We start from the raw sequence: 17333 nt of genomic DNA on the forward strand, positions 1-17333 counted from the left end.
TGTCTGCGTCTCTATCTGTCATCGGTCCATTGTCTTATGTCAGCATTGTTTTGGCCCTCCCTACTAGTCTCTAGGTCTCTGCTCAGTAAGTGAGGTTTTGGTTTTGGTTTTTGTTTGAGTTTAGTTATTAGGTTTTGGCCTCCTTCCCTTTGGAGTTTTTTTTGTTATCTTCCTAAATAAAGGATTTTACTTTTTCAACCGCTCCTCCCTGGTAGTCTGGATTTTCTGCATTTTGGGTCCAAATCTCCTGCTCTCAATGTGACAATCTGTTGTGAAATTGTGTCCTTATAAAATTTTAACAAAATTATTTTAATTTCCTAAATTACCAATAACATATATATATATATATATATATATATATATATATATATATAATTTTATTTATTTATTTATTCTTTTCTTGACCAAGCTGAGTAGCTTTTTAGTTTTTCAAGTAAGCAGAAGAGTGTCCTCTAGTGGTTACTGTGATGTAAATAAACAAACAATAAATAAATGAGTGAACACATTTTTTTATTTATAATGATGTATGCTTGTATGTGCTTACTGGCCAGCCAAAAATAAAAGTCACCACCTGGATTTAACTAAAAAGATCTAAACTAGATCTTGACCAACATCAGGAATACAATTCTCTAGTAGTGAATCATTCTGTAGAACAACTTTATTGTATTTCTTCCTCATTAAACTGTTTAACGTATTGTATCAAGCATTGCAGTCGCATTAATAATGTTTCTAATAACAATAATAAACTCACATAAAGGATTGGGATTATTAATCCTTGACTTGACTCTTAATCCTAATCCAGAGTAAATGTTTACCCTGATAGAAATACACTGAACAAAAATATAAACGCAACACCTTTGTTTCTGCTCCGATTCTTCACGAGATGGATTTAAAGATCTAAAATTCATTCCAGATACACAATATTACTATTTCTCTTAAACATTGTTCCCAAATCAGTCTAAATGTGTGATAGTGAGCACCTGTGCTTTGCTGATCCCACCTCACAGGTGTGCCACATCAAGATGCTGATCCGACATCATGAGTAGTGCACAGGTGTACCTTATACTGCCCACAATAAAAGGCCACCCTGGAATGTGCAGTTTTGTCCCACAGATGCCACAAGCATTGAGGGAGCGTGCAATTGGCATGCTGACAGCAGGAATGTCAACCAGATCTGTTGCCCATGCATTGAATGTTCATTTCTCCACCATAAGCCGTCTCCAAAGGTGTTTCAGAGAATATGGCAGTACATCCAACCAGCTTCACAACCGCACACAACGTGTAACCACACCAGCCCAGGACCTCCACATCCAGCAGGTTCACCTCCAAGATCGTCTGAGACCAGCCACTCAGACAGCTGCTGAAACAACTGGTTTGCATAACCAAACAATTTCTTCACAAACTGTCAGAAACCGTCTCAGGGAAGCTCAACTGCATGCTCGCCGTCCTCATCGGGGTCTTGACCTGACTCCAGCTCGTCGCTGTAACAGACTTGAGTGGGCAAATGCTCACATTCGATGGAGTCTGGCACGTTGGAGAGGTGTTCTCTTCACGGATGAATCTCAGTTTACATTGTTTAGGGCAGATGGCAGACAGCGTGTGTGGCATCGTGTGGGTGAGCGCATTGCTGATGTCAATGTTGTGAATCGAGTGGCCCATGGTGGTGGTGGGGTTATGATATGGGCAGGCATCTGTTATGGACGAAGAACACAGGTGCATTTTATTGATGGCATTTTGAATGCACAGAGATACCGTGATGAGATCTTGAGGCCCATTGTTTTGCTGTATATCCATGAACATCACCTCATGTTTCAGCAAGATAATGCACGGCCCCATGTTGCAAGGATCAGTACACAATTCTTGGAAGCTGAAAATGTCCCAGTTCTTGCATGGCCAGCATAATCACCGGCATGGACGTAATTTTCACTATAGAAGTGGGGGGGGGGGGGGGGGGATGGGCTATCTTTACGGTATGCTCTAATGGGAAACAGGCTTCAACACAAACGGTTGTTTTCCGCTTGGTCCTAGAGCTCATCCAGTGTTAATTTAATATAGCGTAATATTGTTTTGGACGGTAAAAAGTGCAGGGGTCAAAACTTGACTTTGGAAAAAGTGGGGGGAACATGTCCCCCCTGCCCCCCCCCCCAAAATTACGTCCATGATCACCGGACATGTCACCCGTTGAGCATGTTTGGGGTGTGCTGACTAGCATATACGACAGCGTGTACCAGTTCCCACTAATATCCAACAACTTCTCACAGCCATTGAAGAGGAGTGGACCAACATTCCACAGGCCACAATTGACAATCTGATAAACTCTATGCTAAGAAGATGTGTTGCACTGCATGAGGCAAACGGTGGTCACAGCAGATACTGACCGGTTCTGAGTCCCCAGACCCCCAATAAAGCAAAATACTGCCAGGGTGGCCTTTTATTGTGGGCAGTATAAGGTACACTTGTGCACTACTCATGATGTCAGATCAGCATCTTGATGTGGCACACCTGTGAGGTGGGATGGATTATCTCAGCAAAGCACAGGTGCTCACAATCACACATTTAGACTGATTTGTGAACAACGTTTGAGAGAAATGGTGATATTGTGTATCTGGAATGAATTTTAGGTCTTTAAGTCCATCTCAGGAAAAATCAGAGCAAAAACAAAGGTGTTGCGTTTATATTTTTGTTCAGTGTATGTGCAAACCTGTTTTAGGGGGTCAGATAGGAGAAACGATTATTCAGTCATTCTGGTTCTGACCTGATTGAGTTGTGGTTTTATGTAGGAGGTAGGATGAAGGATGTTTTATTTCAACATGACCATAATGACTGAATGATTCACCATCAGCTACAGGACTCTATGTGTGTCATTTGTGACTTATCACAAACGTTATCTTAAGAGCTTAATCAAGCGGAGTATCAGTGTTCAGACGTAGATTCTGAGCTTATGGTCTAAAACTGTTTCTGCTGACGTGATAGCAAACACAGTAGAGATCTATCAGCTCTCAGGAATACTGTGTCATGTTTTATCATCTCCAGAGGAGTCACACTTTTGTTTGCTGCTTCTGTGATTAGATGTGAGCATTGCATGTGCAATAGGGGAGGGTTATGTGCAGTGACCCCCTAAACTTGAGCCCACTGGCTGCTGAAGATGCAATTCATCTGTTCTGTTAATCGAGTTAGGAGCGGAGAACGGAGCTGCTCCCTTTGTGGAAACAGTGATTATGAAAATGAATTTAAGAAGCAAATGAATCATGTTTTCCTGTTTCTGATTGTGTGTTTTCATCATATCTCAAATCAAACCTGTCGGTACACATCCAACTATGGGAAACTTGGGGAAAAAATGGGGATTTCTAGGGGTGGAGCAGCAAGGGAAGCAGAACAAAAACGTTTTTTTCTCTAACATGGGACACCATTATCAAACTCTTTTGTGGATTGAGCAACATGGAGATGCTGCTCTATCACAAAACCTCCTTGACAGATGTTCTGGCGTTCTTTGGCGGATTAGCAGTTTTTCTCTACCTGCTGAAACTCACCTGGAGATGTTGGTGTGGACTCAGACAGTTTGTCTTATCAAGGTTTTGGCGGACAGATTTAAGGACATATGGACAATGGGCAGGTAATCAAAGCAAAAATGTAAAAACTAATGATTTCTTTCATTGTACAAAGTTTGAGAAATTTAGAATTCATTACATCTGACGAAGATTAAAATCTCATTTCAATGCTAATTTATGGAGATTGGTTCATAATTCAGAAAGAAAACAGGTCTCATTCAGAGTAACGGCTCGATTTTAGACTCATTTTTTCTACATACATCAATATTCTTCTACTTTAAGCTGATTTTTCTTTGGCGTGATTTTTTTCTGACATTTTCTCGACCGGCTGCTGTCTATCATCTAGTTTTGGGAGCATTTTAACAAAAAAGTAGGTTAAATGTAGAAGTGTGTCATGTTTCTATCATTTGTTTTGGTTTCTATCTCAAAAGATAGAGCTGTTTTTAGAAAACAGGAGGAGGATGTGATGCACAAGAAATGTCTTTGTTTTATTTTTATTCATGTTAATCTGATTAGTAAATTGGACGTATTTAACACGTGTACTCTGATAAATGCAGTTGTCACCGGAGCCACCTCTGGTATTGGTAAAGCTTATGCTTGTGAGGTGAGTCTGGTTTTTTCTTTTGTTTTCTTTTTTGTGCTTTTGGTTTAAATTTGAAATGATTTGCAGCCACAAGTCTCGTCTGTCTGCATGTTTCCCATCCAGCTGGCACAAAGAGGTCTGGATGTTGTTCTGATTGGCAGGTCTGAGGATAAGCTCAGAATGGTTGCCAAGGAGATTGGTGAATCTCACACACACACACACACACACACACACACACACACACACACATACAGGTGTGTTATGATGTTGTACCCTTGTTACACGTGTCCTACCGTTGTGTCCACTGCAGAGAACAAGTATGAACGACACACTCACACCATCCGAGCAGACTTCACTGATGGCTGCAGCATCTACCCTGCTATTGAGAAGGAACTTCGATGCCTGGAGATTGGAATTCTGGGTATTCAGTGAATTGTTTTGGAATAATGGTTTCTTATAGTTAACACTGAATATTTATAAGAGAAATTATGTGAAAATCTCTTTACCTGCATACCAAGGGCGCCCATGGCCACCAATGACCGAACAGTTTTCAAGCGAGGCCGAGGCTCAGACTGAGGCCTTCCGCGGAGCTAGCTCTGTGGTCACGTGGGTCTGATGCTCATTAATTATACAGAATTTTAGGCTTTTAATACACTTAAACAGAAGAGTGAGAAAAAAATTCACCCCCCCCCCCCCAGAGTTGTCATGAGTGTAAACTAGATAATTTAAACAAAAAACATGTTTTGGAACCAGGCTGTAAACATGTTTATTTCTGCTGTGAAATTGGCATTTTTAACATGGGAGTCAATGAGGATTTGCTCGCTTCTGACACCAGCCCCCAGCGGATGAGGCTAGAACTGCAATTTTTGTCACTTACGCGTTGGCCTCAATTTTTCATCCGCATTGTGGGTCTTGGTTTTACCGCGGGCATCGGAAAGCGCACAGTGAAAAAATACGCTTGGTCACCCTTCGTCATTTTTTGACTCTTTGGGTGTGAGAATGTGTTGGAAGAACAGGATCGCAAGCTTGAGGACCAACACATACAAAACACACTAAAAACCTGTGGATACCCAACATGGGCACTAAAGAAAGGAAAACAACAGAGGTGTGACCAAGTCACTGCTTTGCAAGTCACAAGTCTTTCCAGTCAAGTCTTGAGTCAAAAGTCAATGATATGAAAGTCCAAGTCAAGTCCAAGTCCTTTGAATTTTCAAGTCATAATCAAGTCATCTGTCTAACTTTAATTTAATGATGATGATAATAAATAAATTCCAGAAATAAAGCTTCTTAAAGCTTCCTTTATTTGCTCAAACAAGCAGAAAGTGCAACTGAAACTGATTATAAACAAAGTGCTGCTGCGTTTAGCGGAACAAGATCACACCCAGAACGAAGAATGGTTCGTGATTTTTGTCCATGTCGTGTCACTTTTGTGCTAAAATATATGCTCAAGTCATCAAGTCAACAGATGCAAGTCGATTCAAGTTGCAAGTTGTTGGCGTTCAACTCCGAGTCAAGTCGAAAGTCTTTATAGATTTTATTAAGTCAAGTCAGAAGTCATTGAAATAATGACTCAAGTCTGACTCGAGTCCAAGTCACATGACTCGAGTACACACCTCTGGAAAACAACTAACAGCAACAGAAAGAAAAAGTGAACCATCAAGGAGAACCAGGACAACAGAGGGAGCAGAACTAAAACCAGCAATAACCCTTCCTTACATCAAAGCATAGCAGAAGAAATAAAGACAGTGATGAGAAGACACAACATCAACACACCAACCAAACCAAATGTGACGGTCAAGAAAAGAGTGGTGGTGTCATCTACGAGATGCCATGTAAACTCAGCAGTTAAACATACGTACATAGGAGAATCAGGACGCCAGCTCAACACGAAAAACAAAACATCTAAAAGAGTGTGAGAAAGAAACAAAACAAAAGCACTCAAGAGCAGCAAAACAGGAAGTGGAAAGTTCTATGAAAAAAGTCAGCAGTAACAGATAAGAGCATAAGAGCAAATCACATAATGGATTGGGACAGCACACGAATCATAAATTCGGATCAACAAAAATGCAGAAGATGGATTAAGGAAGCAAGAGAAGTAAGGAGACGCAGACACAACACCATGAACAGAGACGACGGTGTTTACACGCTGGATCACACATGGGACTGTGCTATCAGCATGAAGGATGCTGCTACAGAGGGCGACATCGTCCGCTGCAGCCCGCACATAAACGGAAGTGACGCCACAAACTGCTGGCGGCTCTGAAGAAGGCGGAAGTTTTGGCCGAAACATGTCAGTCGAAGGTAAAGAAACATCTAATTACTTCATTGTGTTAAATAAGAAAAAATAAGAGAATTTATGTCCCATGCCTACAAGAAGAAACCACAATTCCATAATGTGGCACAATGAACTTCATTTCCAAGGAATTGTTCTGTTTCCTGATTTTCTTCCAATTCCATTAATTTTTTATTGGATCGGTCTACAACTGAAGTCATGAAAAGCAAGAAGTCAAGTAATGTAAATTCTAGCAGACTCAGATTCATCAGGTTGTGAAGAGAAGCTAATAAAACCAAGAGCTTGCTTTATATTTTCACTTTTACACAATCACCCACACTGAGCAAGCACGAGGTGACAGTGTGAAGAAATAACTCACTTTGAAGCAGGCTCTGGATTGGGAACTTTCTGCCTTGACTGCATCTTTCTTTGGAGGAAAACAGAAAGAGATTTATTGTTAGCTCATGTCGGATAAGTTTTTCTGGGATCGGGGTTCAAACTTTATGCATAACAAAGACCTTTTCAACATCATACGTAATGATATGAAGATGTCTGTCCATTACAACGTTCATTATAACCTCTTCTTAAATACTTGATGAGGTTCTTTTTTGATTCGGACATGTGAGGTTGTGTTATGAGTTTACCAGTCACCGGTTGAAACATGTCAAGGTAAACTCATAACACAACCTGCATGTCCGAATCAAAAAAGAACCTCATTAAGTATGAAGATGTCTGGTTAAGAAAATTACACTTATCAACTTGAGACTCCTATTGACCTGACCTTTTGTGACCTGCACAGTTAACAACGTGGGAATGATCAGCACAGATCGTTTTGCCTATTTTCTGGAAATACCAGAAGCTGAGCAGGTAGGCTGTTTTAGCTCAGGTGACTGATTTAAACTGTAACGGAGCATCTCAGATCCAACCGTTTGTGTTTACCCTGAACAGAAAATCACTCAGCTTGTCAACTGTAACATGTTGTCCGTCCCTCAGGTAGGAGATCCCTGTCAGTGAATGTGTTTCATTTATTCCTCACAATACTGCATCAAATAAATAATCTGTTCTGTCATAACTCAGATGACCAGGCTGGTTCTTCCGAGCATGGTGGAGAGGTACCCAGATACACCGGAGTTATATATAGTGAGATTATTGGATTAATTCATGGTTGTTTGTCTCTAATCTCCTTCTCAGAGGAAAGGGACTGATCGTCAATATCTCCTCAGACATGGGTGTCCGTCCACAGCCTCTGTTGGCTCTTTACTCCGCCTCCAAGGTATTATCAGTTTTAATTTATTGATTCAAACTCATCCTGAGCAGCTCACCCACTCATCTGCACATTTTCTTCTTTATTGCAGATATTTGTAACATATTTATCTCAGTGTCTACATGCTGAGTACAAGTCAAAGGGAATTACTGTTCAGGTAAATCTCAAAGAGCCTCCATTCAAAACTTCACATCTGAGCTACAAAATGTCTTTCCAACACGACTATTCAAGCAAAAAATTAAAATGAAAAAAAAAAGATGTCTTCAGCAGATGGCAAATGCCAGAGTGTTTTACAAATCTTATCTCAAGTATCAAGTCAAACTTGATAAAAGACCTAAAAAGCAGACATGAAAGAATTTCTCAAGTTGAATCTAAACTTTAATAAAGAAAAGAAGTCACTAGGACTGCAAAATAAACTTCATTAAACTCCAATCTGCTGTGTGAGGAAACAACAGGGACTTAGAACCATCTAAACATGGTAAACAATATTTGATAACAAGAAAAGGGAACCAAGGACTATTCAGGAGAACCTCGAAAAATGAGAATATGGTGCAAAAGTCCATTTATTTCTGTAATTCAACTTAGACTGAGAGACTGTCTAAAGGTTCAGGAACCCTTTGCAGGTGTTTAGGATTCATTAGCTGATCAGAGTGTGACTCTTTGAGTTTTCAGATAGCATTTTCTAAAGTAGCACCCTCCCAGCACCTGCCCCCCACTCTTCTGCACACTCCATATTCACTTCCGTTTATGACTGATAATGGTATGCTGCCTCGCTGCCACCTAGGATTGACTGAATAGTGTTTGTTGTTAGCCTCAAGGGCAACCTGATGGCTTGATTATCACCTGTAAGTCTCTTTGGACAAAAGCACCTGCTAAAACATAAACATAAACATAGAATATTGAACCTTTTCACAATATTCTAATTGTCTGACATTTTGAACGCAGGGTTTTCACAAGCTGTAAGGCATAATTATCACAATTATAATAAGTAAATGTTTGAAACATCTGGCTTTACATGTAATGAGCCTCTCTCATATGTTAGTTTAATCTTTTAGGTTAGTGCCAATAGCGTAGCTGTAATACAGAAAACCCCTATTCAGAGCTGCTGGTACTTTCACGGCATCACCCGCATGGAGCCAGTTACTGTTTAATGTTCGGCCCTGTAATCTGTTGAGCCGGTTGAGCCAAGGAGTGTTAACACTTTTTTTTTTAAGAAGAAGAAGAATTTTCTGGTGAGTCTTGAACTTTGGTAATGAGAAATGTTAGTGAGTTGTAAAACCAGTCAGGATATGCTAATTTTGTGGGAAATGTAACCGTTAAAAGCTGGTACTGATTTGTTAACTTGTTGAAGGTAAGCTAGCGCACCCACGTGTGTTAATAGGACTAACATGCTAGCATGTGGAGTTAGGCTAACACGTAGCTGTGAACTGTTGTGAACATGCACTAAGTTCATAATGGGCATTTATGATTTCATGGTTTGTTGGATTAACATTGGTGTATATTTATATCTTGGTGTGGGAAAACATTATTGATGTGATAACTGAAGACAAAAAGGATAACACAAAATTGATCGTATTTTATTTATCTTTTCCAGTTTTTTTATTGCATAAATGTGGTATAAAGGAAGTAATTGGGGAAAACGTATTTAATTTGCAAATGAAGTAATTATACTGAACTTTTGTGTGCAGACTAGTTTTTTATTTTATTTATTTATTTATTTTTGCTGGTAGAATCTGCTGCCAAGGACTGAACAACACATCTACGAACGGGTTTCCAACTCAAATGCTGACAGAGAACACTCCATATCCAGAGGGCACCGGTTTCTTTGGAGGGTGGTAGGACACAAGGATTCCCTAAAACGTTTCAAGGAATTATTTTTTTCTTTTTCACCTATTACCTTGACACCTTAGGGCACTTTTAGTTGTTACTTTTTTCTTTCCCGGGTCAGGCCTGAACCCATATAAACAAACTGATGCATCAGAAAACTGTGGGGGGGAAAAAAATTCTAAGTGAAATTAAACATTGAGGTTTAAAGGTGCTAAACTTAACGGTACACTTGGAAGGAATTAATATTGAACAATTTTTGTGTTATTCTTTTTTTTTTCGAGGGTCAAATATGCGTGCACATGTTGTTTGTTACTTTTACGTGTCAAAATCTGTGTTCTTATGGTCGTTTCAGATGTTTAAAACCTGAACACATTCAAAGAAATTCACCTTGAATGTTGTTGATGTTTTATTTTGGGTTGGGAGTTTTGTCAGAGTGAGTTACTGTTTCCAGTCTCCTTACGATCCTGTTTTTAGATCTAAATTGAGTAGAGGTTAAGAAATGTTTTTCTTCCTTAGTTAATCATATCAGATTTTAAATCCTTAGTTAAACTACTTTTGACTACTTAGTTTAAAAAGTTTTCATATAGTATTGGAGCTGCGGACTGGCAAAAGCGAAGATGGGTGCGGATGTCAGCTTTTCAATTATCAAGAGGTTGATTGGAACTAGGGGCTGGTTTAGGCTGTTCTTGCTTGTAAATCTTGCCTCTCGGTTCAATGGTTTTGCTATCTTGGAGTACCCTTCAACGAAATGCCTATAGTACCCAGCAAAACCCAGAAAACGTTCCAGTTCCTTGAACTTAGACAGTCACGGCCAACTTTTCAGGGCAGAGATCTTTTCAGGATCATGTGGACTCCATTTGCATCCACAATGTGCCCTAGGTATTTAACTGAGGTTTTTAAAAAGTGACATTTTTTCAGGGGATAGTTAAAGCCCATTATCTCTCAGGTGAGTAACCACTTTCATCAGTCTATTCTGGTGCTCTTCTAACGTAGCTGAAAACACTATCAAACCGTCTAAAAAGACTAGCCCCCTCCTTTACAATGCTCATTATGTCCTCTTTTTAAATATGAAACGAAATAAAAGGTAACTAGAAACACCTTCATGTCCAAAGCAAAAAAAGCCTCGTTTAATATATAAAAAGACTAGCCCTTTGTTGAGTTGGAGATCCCCAACACACTTCTCCATTAGACGCTGGAAAGTGCTTGGGGCATTGGTTACACCCTAGGGCATTCTATTAAACTCATAGAAGCTAAGGGGACACACGAAGGCTGTCGTAGGCTTGTCATCTTCTGCAACCTCCACCTGATAGTACCCAGATTTGAGGTCCATGACAGAGAACCACTTAGCTCTACTAAGGGCTGTAAATGTCTCCTCAATATTTGGGAGGGCATATGCATCTCGTATAGTTCGAAGATTTAGTTTACGGTAATCTATGAATAGCCTGATTGAGCCATTCCTTTTGCTTACGAGTACAATTGGTGAGGCAAAGGGGCTTTGCGATTCTCGGATGACGTCTGCATCAAGTAGTTCTCTTAAGTGTTTTTTACTGCTTCCCTGTCATTTGGATGTATTGGCCTTGGCCGATCTTTGAAAGGCATTTCATTGTCTAATCTGATTTGATGATTTACAGCTGTGATATGGCCATATGACGAATCATCAAGAGCAAAAACTTCTGGAATACATTGTTTCAGTTTGTTCATACGGGTTCAGGCCTGACCCGGGAAAGAAAAAAAGTAACTAAAAGTGTCCTGAGATCTCAAGGTAATAGGTGAAATTAAAAAAAATAAAATTTAATTCCTTGAAACATTTTAGAGAATCCTTGTGTCCTACCGCCCTCCAAAGAAACCTGTGCCCTCTGGATTTAAAGTGCTCTCTGTTAGCGTCTGAGTTGGAAACCCGTTCGTAGATCATAGTTCAGTCCTTGGCAGCAGATTCTACCAGCAAAAAAAAAAAAAAAAAAACAACAGTCTGCACACAAATGTGCAAAATAAATACTTAATTTGCAAATTAATTACATATTTCCCCCAATTACTTCCTTTTTACCACATTTATGCAATAACAAAAAACTGGAGAAAAAAACGATCATGAGAGAGTGAGTCCGGTGGCCGACAGTCAATAGGTGATAGAGCTAGGTAGACCTGGATGTCATCAGCATAGTTATGTTGTTATTAAATATGACCTGACTCAGGGGGAGCATATATAGATTAAAGAGTAGTGGTCCTAGAATTGAGCCTTGGGGGACCCCATGGTGATCAGTTTTGATTGGTAATCCCTAATAGAGACGACATAACCCCTGTCTTTGAGATAGGATTGGAACCAGCCAAGCACTGTGTCTGACAGTCCTACCCAGTTTGTGAGTCTGTCCAGAAGGAAGTTATGGTCCACGGTATTGAAAGCTGTACTGAGGTAAAGCATCATCAGGACAGATCCTTTACCTGAATCAGTGTTGAGACGAATGTCATTTAATACCTTGATCAGTACAGTCTGTGCTGTGGAGCTGTCTAAATACCTGACTGAAGGCCATCCAAAATGTTATTTGACTCTAAATAGTTGTTTATTTGGATCATTACCGCCTTTTCAATGATTTTTCCAATCAGAGGGAGGTTAGTGATCGGTCAGTAGTTGTTCAACACCGAGGAATCTAATTTCCTCTTCTTTGAAGGGGTTTCACAGCAGCAGTTTTCAGTGATTTAGGAAAAATTCCAGACATTAAAGAGCAGTAAACAATTTCCAGTACCTCAGCTTTTAGGCAACTAAAACCATTTTTAAAGAAGTTTGTAGGCAGGCTGTCCAGACAACAGGTGGAGGAAATTAGGGTCTTTACTATGTCATTCAGTGTTTTAGTACTAATCAGGGTGAAAGTTGGCATTCTGGCCAGGTTGTTACTGTGTGACTGTGTTAGTGGTCTGTTTGTGTTAGATGATTTAGAGGAATGAATGGCTGATCTAATGTTTGTGAGTTTTTTCATTGAAGAAGGATGCAAACTCATCACATTTGGTCTGAGATATGAAGTCAGGGGCTAACTGTGCTGGGAGTTTAGTTAGCCTCTCGACAGTAGCAAACAGAACATGGGAATTGTTAATATCATTCATGACTTTTGAGAAAAAGGCTAATCTCGCCTTTTTTTATCTCCGCATTATAAGTACGCAGCAGCATTTTGATGGTCTGATAGTGATTTGGTAGATTACTTTTCCTGAATCAACGTTTTTATAGTTTACTCAGTAAAATCACCAATACACATTATAATGTAAAAATGACAAACCCATTTGTTATGGACCAAAACTTCTAATGTTATATATATGTTTTGTGTCTTTTTGTTTATTGCATCAAGTAAAGAAAAGTTTCACCTGTGCCACCTTAATGTTTCCTCAGTGTGTGGCTCCCTTGATGGTGTCCACCAACATGACACACAACATGGAGGTCAACTGTTTTGTGAAGAGTGCTTCAGCCTTCGCCTGTGAGGCCGTGAACACCGTGGGTTACTCCACCTACACCAGCGGCTGCCTGTCTCATGCGCTGCAGGTCAGAGAAACGAGAAGCTGTGACCTCCTTCTAACCTTCATCTGTTAAATCTGAAATTTTCACTCTTATTTTTTGACTCTTCCCACAGAGTGCAGCTCTCTCCCTCCTCCTGCCAGACTGGCTGCGTATGTCGTCGTTTCTCATCAAAAAGCTGAAAGCCTTCCCGAACACAAATGAAAGAAAAACATGCAAAGAAAAACAGATGTTTAGTGCAAAAGAGGAGTAGAGGTGTTTACATCTGGAAAAGAGAATAAAACTGATCCTGTACTATACTGTAATAACAAAATGCATCATGGTTGTATTGTGAACATTTGTTTTTTATTTCAAATTAAACGTGGTGTTTTGTGGGAGATTTCAAATAGCCTTACTGATTCAAGGATTATTACTCTTTACTACAGTTATACTGCTAATCCTTTAAAGCCTGATACATGTAATAACAATCAGAAGATTTGTCTGTCAAAACAACGACTGATCGTTAGTTGGCTGATGTTAATAATCAATAATCTAGTGCAGTATTTTGATCTTCCACAAGGAAGCAGAATATTTGTGCAGAATCCAGTGGAGCACAAGCCAGAGGAATTACTAATCCTAAACCGAAACCTAGGGGCATTTTTGCTAATATGATACATTTGGCTTTAAAGGGTTTTAAATGGTTAAACAGAGAAATGGGACACATTTTAGTAGATCAACTCTGTGATATATTCAGTGATATGTATGCAAACTGTAACCTATGTTCAGTAATTAGCTCCATTTATAGCTGAATTCACCCTTTTAATAATTAGATGACCTGCTGATTCTTCCTCACTACCTTCTCTTCGTGCTGCTATCTAACAATACTGCCTTTCTCGAGATCATGTTTTACGTGGTTCTTACTGATTTTTATACTCCTTCCAATTTTTCAGTAAAAAACATTTTCATTTCCCCCTTTTTAATGACATTTTTAATGATTTCTATCAGGGATGCACTGATATGAAATTGTAGGCTGATACCAATATCTGATATTAACACTGTTATAGATATCATGCATGGAGGGTTCCATCCCAAATCCAGCATCTTGATACTGTAGACTAGCCGTAAGGAAGGAGGCAGAGGACTAGTGAGTGTGAGCCACCGTCCAAGATGAAACATCCAAGATCCTTAAGTACATCAAGGATATGGCCTAACAGATTATGTGCCCTGTGAATGTCTCAGACAGTGACAAACAGAGGAGGAGATGATGGAAATACCATCATGAGAGGACAAACCTCTACATGGGATGTACCACAGATAGATAACTGAAGTGGCTGATTTCAAGAAATCCTACCCATGGCTAGAAAGAGCTGGTCTGAAGGACAGCACAGAGGCACTCATCATGGCTGCACAGGAACAGGCCCTGAACACCAGAGCAACAGAGGCCAAGATCTACCACACCAGACAAGACCCAAGGTGTAGGCTATGCAAAGAGGCACCTGAGACAGTCCACCACATAACTGCAGGGTGTAAGATGCTGGCAGGGACAGCATACATGACACACCACTGCCAAGTGTCTGGCATCGTGTATATGAAGGGTGCAGGGTATGGACTGGAAGCCCCAAGCTCATAGTAGGAAACACCCCCTAAGGTGGTTGAGAACAAGAGAGCCAAGCTCCTGTGGGACTACCTGATCCAGACTTACAAAATGGTGATGGAGAACCAGCTGGACATTGTGGTGGTGGACAAACAACAGAGGACAGCTGTTGTGGTTCATGTGGCAATACCAAGTGATGGCAACATCAGGAATAAGGAACATGAGAAACTAGAGACACACCAGGGCCTCAAAGACACTCGAGAAAGCCTGGAGGGTGAAGACATCTGTGGTACTGTGGTAATCGGGGCCGTAACCCCAAACTGGAGGATTGGCTAAAGCAGATCCCAGAAAAACCATCAGACATCTCAGTCCAGAAAAGTGCAGTTCTAGGAACAGCTAAGATACTGCAGAACCCTCAAGCTCCCAGACCTCTGGTGGAGAACCTGAGCTTGGAAGCATGAGACCACTTGCGGAGGATGAGATGGAAATTATATATGTAATGAGATAATTTACATGTTATTTCATGAGCCATAAGACATAAGATTCCATAGTAAATATGAAATCAACCTTATGGATCTGTGGGTACTTTTTAACCAGAAGATTGGAACTTTTTATTGCAGGGATTATGTAACCACTTCGTATTCACTCAGAGACAACAGAAGAGAGAGTCAAGTATAAAACTTTAAAAATTTATTACTAAATAAATTCAACTAGACTAACTTTACACTAAATGTATGGTGTTAATAAGGTGAAACGAGACGGAGAATGGTGTGGTGTGGAATGTTGTTCAGAACCAGCAAATCCAAAGAAACGATTAGTTCTGGTGGGAATGAAGGTGATGTCTTGAGCTAAGCTTTGATTAGGAGATTCATAAACACATTCAACGCCATGTTGTCGCTCCACACATACCCTTAGAATGAGACCTCCATACAGATCCAGAATGCCAGCTCCTCGAACCCCTCTTTCGGTACTGGAGCCGATGAAACAGCGTCAGCAGTACGACAGTCTTTGGATTGTCTCCAGGTAAAAAGCGACAGTTGGTTGACAGCGTCAGAAGGACCCAGAAGGTCAGTGAGTTCAGCTTTTATTCTGAAAGGAACCGTTGCAGCAGGTGGAATGGCAACAGGTTTATCCAGCTTGTCGTTGGTTCTTTCGGCTGAAGAGGAGAGTCACGGATTGGCCACTCCGTCATCTTCTCTAGAACGCTTTGAACTGGCGTTAAAGATGACGTGGGCATAGTTTTATACTTCGTATGTTTTGGTTCATGGTCGAATGAAAAGGTGACAGATTTACCAAGCACCACCAAAACCACGCCTCCGTCAGATTCTGATTGGATCAGTAAAAGCAATGTGTCATGTCTTAACGCTACGTGAGATCAGTCCTAGTGGGAACATTTAAAGTTATATTACTTATTATATTCTATAGGATTATAATAAAGTAATTAACATTTTCATTTCACAGATTGGTCACATCTTATTATTGACTAACACTTTGTTTGATTAGCTTTATTAAAAATAGAGTTCTTTGATTTATTAAAAGGAGAGTCCTTTTCATTCTTCTCTTGGGCTGGAAAGGAAGCAGTTTAGATTAGTTCTGTGTCAGAGGAGAAGGGAAAAATGACTTTTAGGTGGAAAACAGTCACTTCGTTCCGTCACACACACACACACACACACACACACACATATATATACTGTATATAAACGTATATATATGTGTGTGTGTAACGGAACGAAGTGTATATACATATATATATATATATATATATATATATATATATATATATATATATATGTGTGTGTGTGTGTGTGTGTGTGTGTGTGTATATATATATATATATATATATATATATATATATATATATATATATATATACACCCATATATATATATACATATATACGTTTATATACACACACATATATATATACATATATACGTTTATATACAGTGTGTATATATATATATAGAGAGAGAGAGAGAGAGAGAGAGAGAGAGAGAGAGAGAGAGAGAGAGAGAGAGAGAGAGAGAGAGAGAGAGAGAGAGAGAGAGAGAGAGAGAGAGAGAGAGAGAGAGAGAGATAAGATGTTATTTCTTCTTAAAGAAGTCTGAATAAAATGAAATGGTAACAATGACATGCTGGATGTGGTGCAGATGTATTTATTCATGTTGAATGAAAACAAGCATTTTTAAAGAATTCTCAGCGAGTCAAGTTAGCAAGTAATAAAACACAAAATAGGCCATTTCATCACAAAGATTAGGAATAATGAATTTATGCTGGAGTGTGTGAACAGCCTGGGTCTGGTCTCAGACCAGATAGATTAATCAGGTCATTTGTTTTTTTTAAGTTGGAACTCTTCACATCTTTGACAGTACAGAGCTTCCGACACTGTTTTCTCATTCGGAGGTCAAATGGCAAATCGCTTCCCTCTTGTGCAAAGCAGAAAGACGCTGGACCGTAAAAGGAAAGTCTGTTACAAACAAAAAGTCTCTGGAATGTTTAGTAAAAAGGTAGAAATTTTAAAAATTAGGAAATAAGACAAACAATAATACAAAAATGCTGATAAGAACCATTTCTGTTATGTAACAGAATTATATTAAGAAATCAAATTTATCAGAAATCTGCAATAATTTAATCCCTGAAACTCTGAAATGTGCATGTGCACTTTGGTTTTTGGTACTTTTGGCAACTTGAATGCCTCATAAGGAACTGTGATCTTCTTTTGACGCGTTAATTTCCGTCAAACACAGCTGATGCAAACAGGAAGTCACAT

The 17333-nt window shown here is 39.6% G+C and overlaps 1 protein-coding gene across 1 annotated transcript; it reads left to right on the forward strand.

Moving 5' to 3' along the window:
• Window positions 1-2858: 2858 nt before the first annotated feature.
• hsd20b2 (hydroxysteroid (20-beta) dehydrogenase 2) lies at window positions 2859-13307 on the forward strand. The gene is made up of 11 exons (XM_015960923.3): window positions 2859-3613; window positions 4106-4152; window positions 4255-4330; window positions 4442-4552; window positions 7203-7270; window positions 7352-7396; window positions 7481-7515; window positions 7595-7676; window positions 7759-7824; window positions 12868-13017; window positions 13106-13307. The coding sequence occupies exons 1-11, from the start codon at window positions 3439-3441 to the stop codon at window positions 13241-13243; spliced, it is 993 nt and encodes a 330-aa protein (XP_015816409.1). The 5' UTR covers window positions 2859-3438; the 3' UTR covers window positions 13244-13307.
• Window positions 13308-17333: the final 4026 nt, after the last annotated feature.

This window comes from Nothobranchius furzeri, chromosome 10 (assembly GCF_043380555.1).
Source record: "Nothobranchius furzeri strain GRZ-AD chromosome 10, NfurGRZ-RIMD1, whole genome shotgun sequence".
Taxonomy (NCBI): Eukaryota; Metazoa; Chordata; class Actinopteri; order Cyprinodontiformes; family Nothobranchiidae; genus Nothobranchius; species Nothobranchius furzeri.